We start from the raw sequence: 14,469 nt of genomic DNA, 5'->3' as shown, positions 1-14,469 counted from the left end.
TTGAGAACTGTTGGCGAACAACACAAATACATTAATAGATCTCATTTAGATCATTGCGTTGTATTTCTGAAAAGACTACTGCACTTCTAACGTGTGACTAGACGAGTCAACAAGCAGCCACCTCCATTAAACTTATTCTTTTATTATCTTTGAAGACGTATCTTCGGAGAAATCATTATTACGCGCATTAAGAGCTCAGTCTGTGTGTTATGTAACATTTGATTGAGCGTAATCCAAGTTGCAATTGTTACGTTTTCCGCTGTGCGTTCCGTTCTCAATTTACGAATATTTATGAATGAGTCTCTGATGTAATAATAATAATAATAATAATAATAATAATAATAATAATAATAATCATCATCATCATCATCATCATCATCCTTCACGAATTAGGCCTCGGCCCCATCTACTTCTAATTCTTCTAAAATTTCTTCATTCCTTTTTCGGTCTGAAAGAGTATATCCTGCTGTCCTCCTGAAAAATTTCATTTCCGTTGCTTTGATTCTGTTCATGTATTTTTTCTTTAATGTCTAAATCTCGCTTCCCTATAAAAGGGAGTGTAATGCTAGTGTATTATATATTTTTATTCTTGTAGATTTTTGTATTAATTTAGCTTTTGATGTACTGTTTATTATTCCTAGAATTTGTGTAAATTTGGTAATTTTCTTGTTCACATCTTTTTCATTTTGATAAGATATTTCACAACCCATATAATTGAAATTTTGTACTTGTTCGAGGCATTGGTTATTGTATATTATCTTACTTCTGACTGAGTCTTGTCCTAAAAATGCCATTATTTTTTATTTTTGTACTGAAATTTCCATCCTAAAATCTTTTAATATTTTATTTAATGTATATAATCCTCTTTGTAAATTATCCTCTGAATTGGAAATTATGACTTGATCATCGGCATAGAGTAAGGTATTTAATGTTAGAGCACTGGTTATTTTGACCAATCACAAAGAATACTACTACTACGACTACTACTACTACTACTATTTCTACTACTACTACTACTACTACTATTACTAATAATAATAATAATAATAATAATAATAATAATAATAATCTATACTAATAATAAATTTGTAGCCGAAATTTTTCTGGTAATTTTCGATTTTCCAAAAATAATTGGTCCTAACATACATAATTAACCACCCTGAAACCGAAAATCGCTTTTTTGAAATTTTTGTTTGTATGTCTGTCTGTCTGTCTGTCTGTCTGTCTGTATGTTTGTTACCTTTTCACGCGATAATGGCTGAACCAATTTCGATGAAAATTGTAATATAAATTAAGTTCGTTATAACTTAGATTTTAGGCTATATGGCATTCAAAATACGTTATTTAAAAAGGGGGTTATAAGGGGGCCTCAATTAAATAAATCGAAATATCTCGCTTATTATCGATTTTTGTGAAAAATGTTACATAACAAAAGTTTCTTTACAAATGATTTCTGATAAGTTTTATTCTTTGAACAATTTTGATAGGACTGATATTTAATGAGATAAATGAGTTTTAAAATTAAAATAACTGCCATCTAAGGCGGTGTATTGAAATAAAAAACAAATGACTTCGTCTATAAGGGGCCTTGGACACAACAATCGAAAGCTATGAAACATAGCCTACAGAGAATGTTTCTGTGTTTGTATGAAGTAATATAGGAAGCTAAATTAACCGATTTGTATAATTAATTATTATTTCATCATTGGAAAGTGTAGTTTCTCTGGATGGACATAATGCTATAATGTTATTACAGTAACTTGTGAGTGAATTGAGGACAGGTAAGATTAAAATAGCTTCTTATGCACAGAAAACTTGATAGGTTATTCTGTATATTCATTTCCTGTATTTCTTATAATAATGTTTATGAACATATTCATTTTTATCTCAGAGAATTAACGAACAACGAGAGTGCATTGATTTAGTATGCAGTAATAGTACGTTAGCTTAGCAATCCATTATTTTATAATTCAAATTTTAACTATGCTCAATTGAATCGTGTTAAAATATGTACATAAAATACATATGCAATAAATGCAATGCAAAAAAATTGGGTAATGAGCCAAGCAGATTATGTTGCCCTGTTGTAAAAGTTGTTCCTCCTGAGATTCAAGAGCTCCCACAACAAATTAAAAACTTTCTAATTCGAGTACATCCGTTATCAACACACTTTTTCATAATATAATATAATATAAACATAATAATAAATCTGTAGCCAAAATTTTTGTGTTAATTTTCGCTTTTCCAAAAATAATTGGTAATAACAATTAAGAAACATGTTAAAGGAATTGTCACTGCACCAAATGAGTGGTCTCTGGATGAAAATGATCGCATTTTAATATTTTAAATACAATTTAAATTAAGTAACATATTAAACGATTTATCCTTCTATCAAACACGAATGTTCCCTGGATCAAATGTTCTATTTTAATTATGTAATTACTTTATATTTATTTCTAACGGGTGCAGCGGAGCGCATGGGTACGGCTAGTAATAATAATAATAAGCTGTACATCAATAGACAGAAACTATACATAGTGGAAACATATGGGAATGAATTAATGATATACCCTACACAATGCTATAGAAGAGAAAACTAGGAGTAAAGAGAGAAATGTTATAGGGAACAGTGTATATAAAGTAATATCACAGATGATAATGTTAGTAACAGTATTATGTAAATCAGTAAATTCACAGCCAGTGTTAATACTGTAGGGTAAAACACTAGAAATATCTTTCATGGATTGCCTCACCATAGGAAATCAACGAGCCACACTTCCTTCAGTTGGAGGCCATTACTCAATAGGGATCTACTGGTTATCTTACCTAGAGTATAGGCTAAATCATTTCACAGCAGAATAATGTGGAATTTGTGCTGAAAGAAAATATTCATATCATATTTCTACGTACAACATAGACTTCTGTGAACTCTCTCCATCAGAATTTTGCTTCCGGCAGAGCTTAAAGGTTAGCATGACTTATTTAAATGACAGTAACACATATCTGCGTTAGAGATATTTATAGACTACTTTAAGGAATTAATAATTATATGAAGAGAAATTAAATTAATATTTTCATTGCGACAATATAACCATATAGGCCTACATTGCCGAATATTCAATGTGACTTGCTGCTGTTTCATGATCGGGTAATAAATCGTTAATTGTCGTCAGCAAGATCCCCGAATTTGCCGTAACATAGACTATACCTATAAAATAGTAATATGCGTTACAAGAGCGGTATGTTGAAGTTGTCATGTACGAGGAAAAGTTTGAAAAAGCGAAACGTAGTTGAGCTTTTTTAATTTCCGAGAAATGAAAGAAAACATACCGCTCGTGTATCGTACATTATTTTGTGCGAAGATCGTTTATTACATACCTCAAAGAGGAATTTCTAATTAGTTGCAATAAAATCTCTATCTTGGTTTCTGTTCAATGACGGCAAATTTGCAAAACAAAAATATCTATCTTCAACATTGTTGCTTTAAAATGTTTTCTGTGTTTACTATACTCCAGCAGGCCGTGATATACGTCTGTCTTTTTTTCCCCCAATCTATGATGAGTCTGGAATCTTGTTGATTTTTTCACGGCTTCCTTAATGTTACTTGCATCACGAATGCAGTAACTTTAGTGGAGTTGTAGAGTTTACTTAATTTTTGCAAATATTTAAAAACTATAATTAACAGTGCAATTTAGGTGAAATTACAGTGGTAAGTTTCCAATTTATAATTATTACTATATTGAACGTCTCTAAAAATAATATGTTAAAAGTCTAAAGCAGTAAAATCAATATGTCACTAAAGCGGTAAGAAGAGGGAAATTGTTATGTGTGTTAGGTTGGGAATACTGAATGTGGAATTTTAGACTTTCCGCGGATTGGTTTTGTGTGGAAACCAATACGCGGTAAGTGTGAAATACCACATTCAGTATTCCCAACGTAACACACATAACAATTTCCCTCTTCTTACCGCTTAAGCGCGACATTCATTTTACTGCTTTAGGCTTTTAACATATTATTTTTAGAGACGTTTAACATAGTAATAATTATAAATTGGAAACTTACCACTGCAATTTCACCTAAATTGCAATGTTAATTATTGTTTTTAAATATTTGCAAAAATTAAGTAAAGTCTACTACTCCACGAAGCTTATTGCATTCCTGATACAAGTAACATTAAGGAAGCCGTGAAAAAATCAACGAGATTCCAGATGCCGATGTTATTACTGCAATATGTTATATAAATAATATTGTTAGAATATTAAAATGAAAAATAAATCATTACATATCCTTACCGTTTGTTTTAAGTTCGCATTTATAGACTGGGGGGGGGGGGAAGAGAGACGTATATCACGGCCTGCTGGAGTATAGTAAACACAGAAAACATTTTACAGCAACAATGTTGAAGAAAGATAATTTTTGCGTCATTAAACAGAAACCAACATGGAGATTTCATTGCAACTAATTAGAAATTCGTCTTTCAGGTATGTAATAAACGACCTTCGCACAAAATAATGTACGATACACGAGCGGTATGTTTGTTTTCATGTTCTCGGAAATTAAAAAAGTTCAATTACGTTTCGCTTTTTCAGTCTTTTCCTCGAACATGAAAACGTCAACATACCGCTCTTGTAACGCATATTACTATTGCATACTGCGGGGCATGAAAAAATGACATTTTACAGATTACAATTAAGCTAAATTGTTCGGGGTGATCAACTGACTGTAACTGTCACAGCAGTCACTAATGACATCACCTATCCTAGTTTCTGAATTCGTCGTTACCGCAGACCCCTTTGTCAAGTAGTACGGGGAGTCGCAGACGACCGGCAGGGGTTACTCCCCATGAAGAAGTGCCGTTATAGCGTCTCGACGTCGGTGCATCCCGCTAATGAGCTATAGACTATGTGAGTCTCCCTGAAGTTGCACGGGAGTCTAAGAGTACATGCAGGAGGGGGCAATTACCAGAGGCACAGACCATCCCCCATCGCTCCCGATTCCTCCGCCCGGGGACTCTGGCGCCGGGGCGTCGGCTTGCTCCTCGTGGTTGTGCCTGGAGCCGTGCTGGTAGTGCGTTCCCCTCAGGTACACCCATAGTTGCGCCTTCAGTACTTTGTTCCTCATGACCTTTTCCGAAAATCGGAAGTACTGTACGTCCTGCCCCTTCGGTCCATGGCGTAGCTTTGGATCTGAAACAAATAATTATTTCATTACCTGTAACGTGATTCTGAAGGAAAAATTTTTTAAAATTAAATTTCAAGACGTCTAAAATTTTCCCATTTCGTTCATAACAGTTATTTATGACAAAAGTGTTAAACGTGTCATTTTATTTTGCGAGTCCGAGTGTAGCAAATCTACGAACACAGTAAAATAGCACATTATGCAACGAGCCTATAATGGTAGTAATTAAGACGCAAGTATGTTTGTTTATGAAACGAGCGCAAGCGAGTTTCATAATTTTCATACGAGCGTCTTAATTACCATTATAGGCAAGTTTCATACGACTTTTTATGCTCGACCATATTTCTAACTTAAAATTATTCAAAATTAGGTCATGTTATGGTTATGTGCGAACTGACCTGAATTGTGAGATGTGCGCAGACGCGAAAGTATTGATTTTTTCCTAGGCCGAATGTCATTGACCTTGATAGAGAATAAGATGAACATTAGTCTGATATAACCTGGAAATTGATTTAGAATTGAAAAACGAGATGACAAATTGAATTTATTTGAATATTATTTACAATTAACGCTAACTATTATAGTAACAGAACATAACCTTCTGCGACAGTATTGGATTTCCAGCCTCCGTGACTTTTCGCTAATTGTCTTTCGATTGCATATCCGAGAATAATCGATACTTGCGGTTTTATAACGGTACAAAGGTGACTTGTCATTGGCTGAACACCTGAACTTTAATGAATAGGTGTACTTTAATGAGGTGCATTAAAGGGCTACTACCAGGTGTATAATTACTACATTTCGGCATGGTCGAGCATAAATATTTTTAAAACATAGGTTTATATGATACTTCAATTTTTAACACAGCCATTGCTAAAAGTAAAACATCTAAACGTTGTTTGTTAGTTATTCAGAGTTTGAAAATCTCTTGTGTAATTTAAAAAAAATGAATATTGCTTCGGAAAACGAAGAAAGTAAACTGGATAAATTTAATATTCGAGAAGAAAAATTCGCTCCGGCGCCGGGGATCGAACCCAGGTCCTTGGTTCTACGTACCAAGCGCTCTGACCACTGAGCTACGCCGAATTCAATCCACAGCACCGGCCCGAATTTTCCTCCTTCAGTGTTTCCCTTTGTAGCCTGACCCCGAGTTAGGCATGTACGTTGACGTTTTATGTCCAAGTCAACTGTCATTATACAAGGGGCGCACTCAGCTGAGTGACTATTTGGCCGGGATTCCGCAGTTAAGTGCTCAGTAATCTGTACAGAAATAGGCACTGCTAGCTATGAGAATATTACGAGAAATATTACATAGAACCAAGGACCCGGGTTCGATCCCCGGCGCCGGAGCGAATTTTTCTCCTCGAATATTAATTGTCAATATTACAGATATTCTGTAGGACAAATTAATAAAATCTTAATATGGATAAATTTAATAAGCTGTAGGTAGAGCATTTTCACAATTCTGAAAAAATACAGCACCAGTATTTGCACACACAAAAAAAAGACAGGACAGCGCATGGCAAGGAAGAAACACCTAGTCCTTTGGACGGAAAATAAATCTCTTCCATTTCTCACTCTAGGAATCTAACCACAGTCCGCTTTGATGGAAAGCGCATACACAGCGAACGAAGACACTCTTAACTTATAAATGTTAAATTATTCATAATTATTTTCATGTAGAACATCAAGCGATTTTTAACTTAAAATTAACCTCTACTGGTGTGTCTAGATCATACCTTCAAAAACAGCGCTCAACGAGCGGGAGAGCCGTGTTTACCGCTCGCCGAAACGGAGAGGAAGATACGTCAGAATGACATAGACTTGCTATAGGTAGAGGAGAGGAAAACGACCACTCAGTTATCTAGTGGAGTGCAGTGTGTAGGCCTATTCTCAGTAACTGTTCCTACTGCTTACCTACTGCTAGGAATCTAAAAGACGGAACATAACATTTAACATTTAACGATTTACAGCTCGAACTTATTGATCTTCAATGTGACCTAAGGGCTAAAGATCGTTTGAATAATACTACTAGTCTGGTTGAGTTTTACAAGACTAAACATTAGCAATAATATCCACGACTACACAGGTTGGCTGCGAAAATGATTGCTAGGTTTGGCTCAACATTTATATTTGTGAGCAACTGTTTTCTATAATCAACTTTAATAAAGGCAGACATCGAACATCTGTAACTGATATTTCATTACGATCAGTAGGCTACTGTTCCTTTCAGCTGCCAACAGCATAAAAACTCGTTTTGATGTATTGATAAATAAAAATATAACAAAATGATATTGTACATTTAAGTAACTATAGAATTTCTATTATTTCTGTAAAATAAATATTTCTTTATTAATTAATAATAGTCCAAGATAGTTTTGCAAACACTGAAGGGGAATTCATTTCATAATCACTCGTAATAGTACTTCTTTTTGTGTATATTTTGTACGAGATCACCCCTTCTTCAGTCCACCCTTATACAGAGCGCAGCTAATAGCTGCATTCCGCTCGTGAGCTGTGAGCCGGCTCGGAGAGCGCTAACCTTGTGCAGGCCTGGTCTAGATGAATAGATTTACGTTTTTAAGGAATCTACAGTTCTTATAAAAACATCCGAAGAAGATTTCGTAAACTAATGTTAGATAACTACACATTATGGGTCTCCTTAGTTAAGGGGTCAGGACGATACAAGCCCGAAAATCTCACTAGATCCTATACTTCAATTTTACTCGAAAGAAATAAAACCACTAGAAAATCTTAAATATATTTTCGGACGTATAATAACAGAAAATTCTCGAATAGCACAATATGAATTACGAGCCAATTTGGCTCAGTCGCGAGAGGGACTAGTGGCGAACAGCATGGAAGCGTAGGTCGCTGGTTCGATCCTAGACAAAGAAAACATATTTTCCAACAATTTCCAGTGATTGTTTATTTTATTTTACGCAAGAAGGGTCTGTAGGCGAGTACCATAGTCTCGAATAGGCTTGTTGTGCCTTGTCACCACTACTTTTAAGTGGGAATGGTTGTTGAGTATAAATGGCCGCTTTCTTGTAGATATCGTGCCTTAGGTCTGTGGTACCTCTGTTGACTCAGCCATGTAGGCCCAAGGTTCGGTGAAATCCCGCTATAGCGCCCTTTGAGCCAACGAGTGCGTATTACGCTTCCTCACTGATGCCATCTGTACTTCAGTCACAATACCATATCCAGCTGCTCCATTTTGGGTAGACACTATTCGAATGATTGTGAATATTGAAATTTAGAGTGGCAGTGGAATGATGGAGAAAAACGGGAGAACCCCCAATAAACTCTCAGGAGCCTTAGCTTTGTCCACCACAAATACGACTCCGCCATCGTTGGATTTCAACCCGGGCCCCCAGTTATGATACGCCAGCGCTCTTCCAACTGAACTACAAAGGCGACCTTCTCAAAATGTCACTACTACTACTACTACCAAAGTGTTTCACAAGCACAGCTCTTAGCCATGGTATAGTCGCGACGCTGTTATTTCCGGCGTGACTCCGCCTCTTTGCTTACGTCTTAGGAAGTGAAGGCTCTATAATATCTAGGTAGGTAGTATCGTTCGCCATTTTTGTTCTTTCGTTCCCGAGCTACCATACGAGGAATCTATTTGCCACACCGTTAAACATTATCATGTCGTAGCTCCTATGATAATAAATCAAACGCACTGTAATTCAGCAAATAATTGAGCGGCAAATAACGTCTTCGTATGCTTTCTGCGAACGCCAACGAAAGAGCCAAAATGGCGGGCGATTATACTAAGTATTTACCAACCCTTAAGAAATGAATAACGTCTTCATAAGCGAATCACAAGACGCACACGTTTAAATGTAGCCGACCTGCAATGCGATTGGCTGCCGGAAATTAGAGCGACGGGACTATACCTACTTTGGTCCAAGGTTATATAATAAAATACCGGTAATTGAAAAATACCCAAATTTGGAAAATTTTAGTATCAGAAATTTCAAAAATAGCGTTAGAAATTTAATTCTTAAAGAATATATATTGATTTAATATGTGTATGTATTTATATGATTTAAATTGTTAAAATTGAAATTGTATTTTTAAAGTTAATTTATTCCTTTAATTTTTTTTTCTTAACCCAGTTTTTGTGTCAAATAATTATCTTTTTTTGTGTTAAGTATGTGTTTAGATAACTCCCTGAGCACGAGTTTTTACTCCAGAGAAGAATTAAGATTGTATTTTTGTACATGCTATTTTACTAACAATAAACTACGTACATGCGTTAAGTGAACATATGTTAGGACTGGTCTTCCGCCGTAGCGTCGTAGTCTAAGCAATCATACGTGGACTCGGGTTACGGAATGAGCATTGGTTCAATTCTTCCTAGGGGAAGAAATTTTCTCATGAAATTTCGGCCGGTGTATGGGACCGATGTCGATCCAGCATCGTGATGAATTTGGGGATCTAGGTAGGTAGTGCAATCCGATTCCGCGAAGCAGCTATAACGGCAGGGATATCATCGTGCTAATCACACATCTGGTCGTTCATCTCTGCTGAGGCATGTGGACGTGAAGTTACAGTCGGTTGGTCGGCCTTGATCTCTTTTTTTTTGTAGTTTATTTTACGACGCTCTATCAACATCTTAGGTTATTTAGCGTCTGAATGAGATGAAATTGATAATGCCGGTGAAATGAGCCCGGGGTCCAGCACCGAAACTTACCCAGCATTTGCTCATATGGGTTGAGGGAAAACCCCGGAAAAAATCTCAACCAGGTAACTTGCCCCGACCGGTAATCGAACCCGGGCCACCTGGTTTCATGGCCAGACGCGCTAGCCGTTACTCCACAGGTGTCGACGCTTTGATCTCTATGGGCTGTCACGTCCAGGATTATTATTATTATTATTATTATTATTATTATTATTATTATTATTATTATTATTATTAGTAGTAGTAGTAGTAGTAGTAGTAGTATTATGTTAAGACTAACCACACATATTATCCAATACCGTCGTGGTTAGTACAAAAACAATAACGTTTCCAGTTATCGTTATGAGAGGGGACTTGGCGATCAAGTTTTAAGTTCATGAACTTACATTATATATTTATGTACGAACATACGTATGTCTTATTTATTATTTATTTATTTTGAAGCGGATTCACAATGCTTAAGAATTAAAATATTTAATTATGGTATTAGAATTTTAAGCAAGTTACAAATAATAATTGTTATCATTCTTATTATAAATATTATTCATAAATAGGGAGCGGATTTTTATGTGCTAAAAATTTAAATATATTTATTTTTTATGTGCTAAAAAGTACAAAAATATTTGCTAAAAATAAAAAAATATATTTTTTTAATATGACAAAAATACCTTACTTAGCTTGGAAAAAAAAAAGTTACTAGGTACTCATCAACCACACTTGAGTGCTAGTAGTTGGCAGAGAATTGCAGTGAACAAACACATTCTGGAATTTGTCCCTTAGTAATTGTGCTTCTGAACCTGGTAGCGAGTCTAGTTTAATTTTCACGGCACGCACCTCTCTGTTTCAGACAACAGGTTTTTGGATGTTTCGAGTTTTTTTTATGGTGTCACACAAAAACCTTAGATTTGCTAATAGAAAAGCCAAATCGTTTTTTCAACAACCATCTTTCAGTATATCTTGAAGGATATCGATTGACGAAGCCGATAACAGGGAATCACAACAAGACTTATTACCTTACTTGATGGACATGAGCGAGAGGCGAGAGCTTTGTTTAAATTAAATAATGTTCATACCCGAGCTCTTATCTGTTATGTTTCACAAACAAAGCGTTGAATGAAATCATCTTCAGCAACAATAAACATTCCTAATTATGTGTTGCAAGATCTCTCCTCCTTGTCCATGTTAATTTATTCTCTAATAATAATACTGATATGTTGCCTAGTAGTTCTCAGAACTTGAGGCGATAGTATTACATCACACAGCGCTTAGAAACCGAAGCAGCCAAGAATTCTTAAAAAGATAACGTACTTCTGAGTTACACAATTAATTTAGTTTTAAAATGTTTAAAAGTTCTTGTAAAAAATTATTTAAGTAAAAAACTCCAATATTTATGTGTTTATAATAGATTTCCTGAAAATATATATTTACATAATTTTTTTGTGAAAATATGTGTTTTTATGTGAAATAAAATTCGGGTTTTAAACTTGAAACTTCATGTTCGGAATTTTTAACTTTGTTAATTGTGTTTTATCACACGCAAAAATAATAATTACATAGGAATCCGCTCCTTATTCATAAAAATAAAATAATACACTATATTCAAATATTAAGTAATACAAGGCTTGGAAAAAATAAAGTTACAAAATATTAAAGCAGTTTATAAAAAATAATAACGTAAGTAATGTCCATCCTACCCAGTTATCGCCTGGCTTAGTTACCTCATGAATGATGCCTTATTAGTGTTACTTATGACTGAAGTTCCAACCTGTCTTCGGAAACCTGTTTTCAGACGGTTGACAAATCAACAATAATAACAAAAGTAAGGTCTATCTATTAGTCCCCGTTCAGGGGAGGGCACGGACTGGACATCCTCGCACGCAGACCGCCCAGGTGGACCCATTGTAACATAAATGAAATAAGCCACCGGCGTGGCTCAGTCTTTTAAGGCGGTCTGACGCGGGTTTGATCCCCGCTTGGGCTGATTACCTGGTTGGGTTTTTTCCGAGGTTTTTCCCAACCGTAAGGTGAATGCCAGGTAATCTATGGGGAATCCTCGGCCTCATCTCGCCAAATTCCATCTCGCTATCACCAAGCTCATGGACGCTAAATAACCTAGTAGTTGATACAGCGTCGTTAAATAACCAAATAAAAAATGAAGTCCGTATATGCTTTAAAATTACGCGTTACAGTGAACATAAAAAAATGCATGCATCACTGGTAAAAATGAATTATGAAATAACGACATTAAAAAGACGTAAATAATACAAGCGAATGTAACCTACTCATCAAAGTTGCCTTTTCTTTAGTTCTAAATGTTTTGAATTAATTAATTAATTTATTTATTTATTATTTTGCTAATAATTGCAACATAAAATATAATATATACAGAAAAACTTTAGCTCGCCCCTGAAAGAGTAGAACTCGTGCTCAGGGGCGGATTCCTGAATTGAAATTAATAATTATACAATACAATTTGTCTTATGTCTACTATGCAATTATAGTATATACATTTAAATTTACAATTTTTCAATTTTTATAAAATCCATACATAACTTTTTGAATTTAATACTAGAACTATTAGGATTGACAAGATTAGGATATTTAAATATAAATTTGTTATATATTCTTGGGCCTAAATTACTACTATGATTAAATACTGTAACAGTGTTGCATTTTGTTTAAAACAATCGTAATGTATTCATACCTTTTGTTTCATAACTATGAGAATACAATTCAAAATTATTTCGATTTTTATGTATGAATTTTATCAATACAATATAATAAATTTGTCTTACGTTAAGTACATTAAAGTCTAAAAACAAATTTTGAGATGGAAAATCAATAGGTTTATGAAGACATATTTTAATTATTTTCTTCTGTAATAAATAAAGTGTATTAAATTGGATTTAAATGAGCTACCCCATCCTATAATTCCATACATAATTACCGATTGAAATAAAGTTAAATATATTGTGCGTAATAAACGTATTGACAAGTAATTCCTCAATAAAACAAAATAATATACTATTTTACGTAATTTATTACAAAGGTAATCAAAATATGCCCGTGAAGTGATTGTCATTGCATTTCCTTGTTAGAAGGTTGTATTCGAAATAATCTCTCATAGCTACAATGTATTATTGTAACAAATTTCAACTTGGTCTCGACTGAACTTGAAGTTGGGTCTCCTGTTAAAACCAAATGCACTACTAGCTGATTGTACAGGGACATCATTTTATTTTTACTTCAATTTTTATTGTACCTGAGTTTTTTAATGTACTTCACTCCCACCCCTTCTATTAATGAAGTTCAACCGTCTTCCACACAGATCCAAGTCATAGTAGCCTTACCGTCACAGTACGTTCCAAAAATATGTTCGCGTTTTCCAATGACGAAAGAGCTTTCAATATTGCATCATTTTCGCACAGGTACTGTCGTCCATTTGCCTACGTCGCATTCAGGTTTTCCCCATCAGCTTCTATTCGCCTCTCGGTAAAGGCTAGTGGCTGGGCTGTCTTAGCTCTTTTCTGAGAACATTAATTTCTGTTAGGAATTGGACATATACGTAATATTATACCCATACAACTGTTTAAAATAACTTAAATAAAAGGGCCTCGTTAAGTAATTAACTGTCACGTGATTTCCTTCCTTTCTACGATCCTGCTACATAATCACTTGGACGGACAGTAGATAGAATGTCTGAGTAATTTTATCTTTTCGGATCGAGCAGAAGTGAAGATTGAATTTACAGTACGTAAGGTACTCTTTTATAGAGTAGGTACAGAATTATTTCAACATGAGTTAGGGCTACTAGTACGAAGGACGAAACTGGTAATTGGAATTAGATACATTAATCGAAATGAACCGCCATCATTTTGAAAAATGTGTTTAAATATCCATATTATGATTATTTTTCAATTTAATTTCATTGTCTATAGTGTACGCTAATGTACTATAGACACTCTAATATACACTGCATAATGAATACGTCCGTATGGACAGCTCAGTTCGTGAGTAAAAACACTCATTGTTAATACAGTACTGTATTTTGATTAAACAAAAACCCAATGAAAATTATCAAACTCAAAAGCTTGATATTTCATAGTTTACGTAAATGGATGAATTACTTTTCTTCCCTCCTATACCTAGTAAAGTGATTTGTTTGTATATTACGCCATCGAACTCCAGTCATGGAAGGGGTTAGCAGCCGATGATTCAAAGGTATAGGCAGGTTAATATCAGAAATGTTAGTAAAAATAAAATGATGTCCCTGTATAAAACAGCAACTCTCTATTGCCATGAATGTTAATAAATTAGAAGGACGTTAAGAGATATTTGAGAAATCTCCCTGTTTGTAAAGTGAACTATGCCATGTGTTTATGTAACTTTAAAAAGTGACTGATGTTAGGGTCTAATCTAGACAGCTCACTCCAGTACATACGTACCTAATGCCGCAATCGACTTGCATGGCTTTCTTTCTAATATCTCCTCAGCAACAGACACCCAAACAATCCTGTTATCAAGCGACAGTGGCATTGAACTCAAGTGCAGCCCAATAATATTGGTAGAAAATGAAAGTAGAGGCTTGACTGCCGATGTTG

The 14,469-nt window shown here is 34.7% G+C and overlaps 1 protein-coding gene across 1 annotated transcript in view; it reads right to left on the bottom strand.

Moving 5' to 3' along the window:
- Positions 1–14,469, bottom strand: part of myo (growth/differentiation factor myoglianin) — a 207,011-nt gene that overhangs the window by 30,615 nt on the left and 161,927 nt on the right. Inside the window, exon 2 of the mRNA XM_069822369.1 lies at positions 4,963–5,186. Within this exon, the coding sequence (XP_069678470.1) occupies positions 4,963–5,186 (224 nt within the window). The remainder of the gene's footprint in view (positions 1–4,962; positions 5,187–14,469) is intronic.

The sequence above is a fragment of the Periplaneta americana genome, chromosome 3 (genome assembly GCF_040183065.1).
Source record: "Periplaneta americana isolate PAMFEO1 chromosome 3, P.americana_PAMFEO1_priV1, whole genome shotgun sequence".
NCBI lineage: Eukaryota > Metazoa > Arthropoda > Insecta > Blattodea > Blattidae > Periplaneta > Periplaneta americana.
The sequence above is the reverse complement of the archived record's forward strand: the minus strand, read 5'-3'. Positions and strand labels throughout refer to the sequence as shown.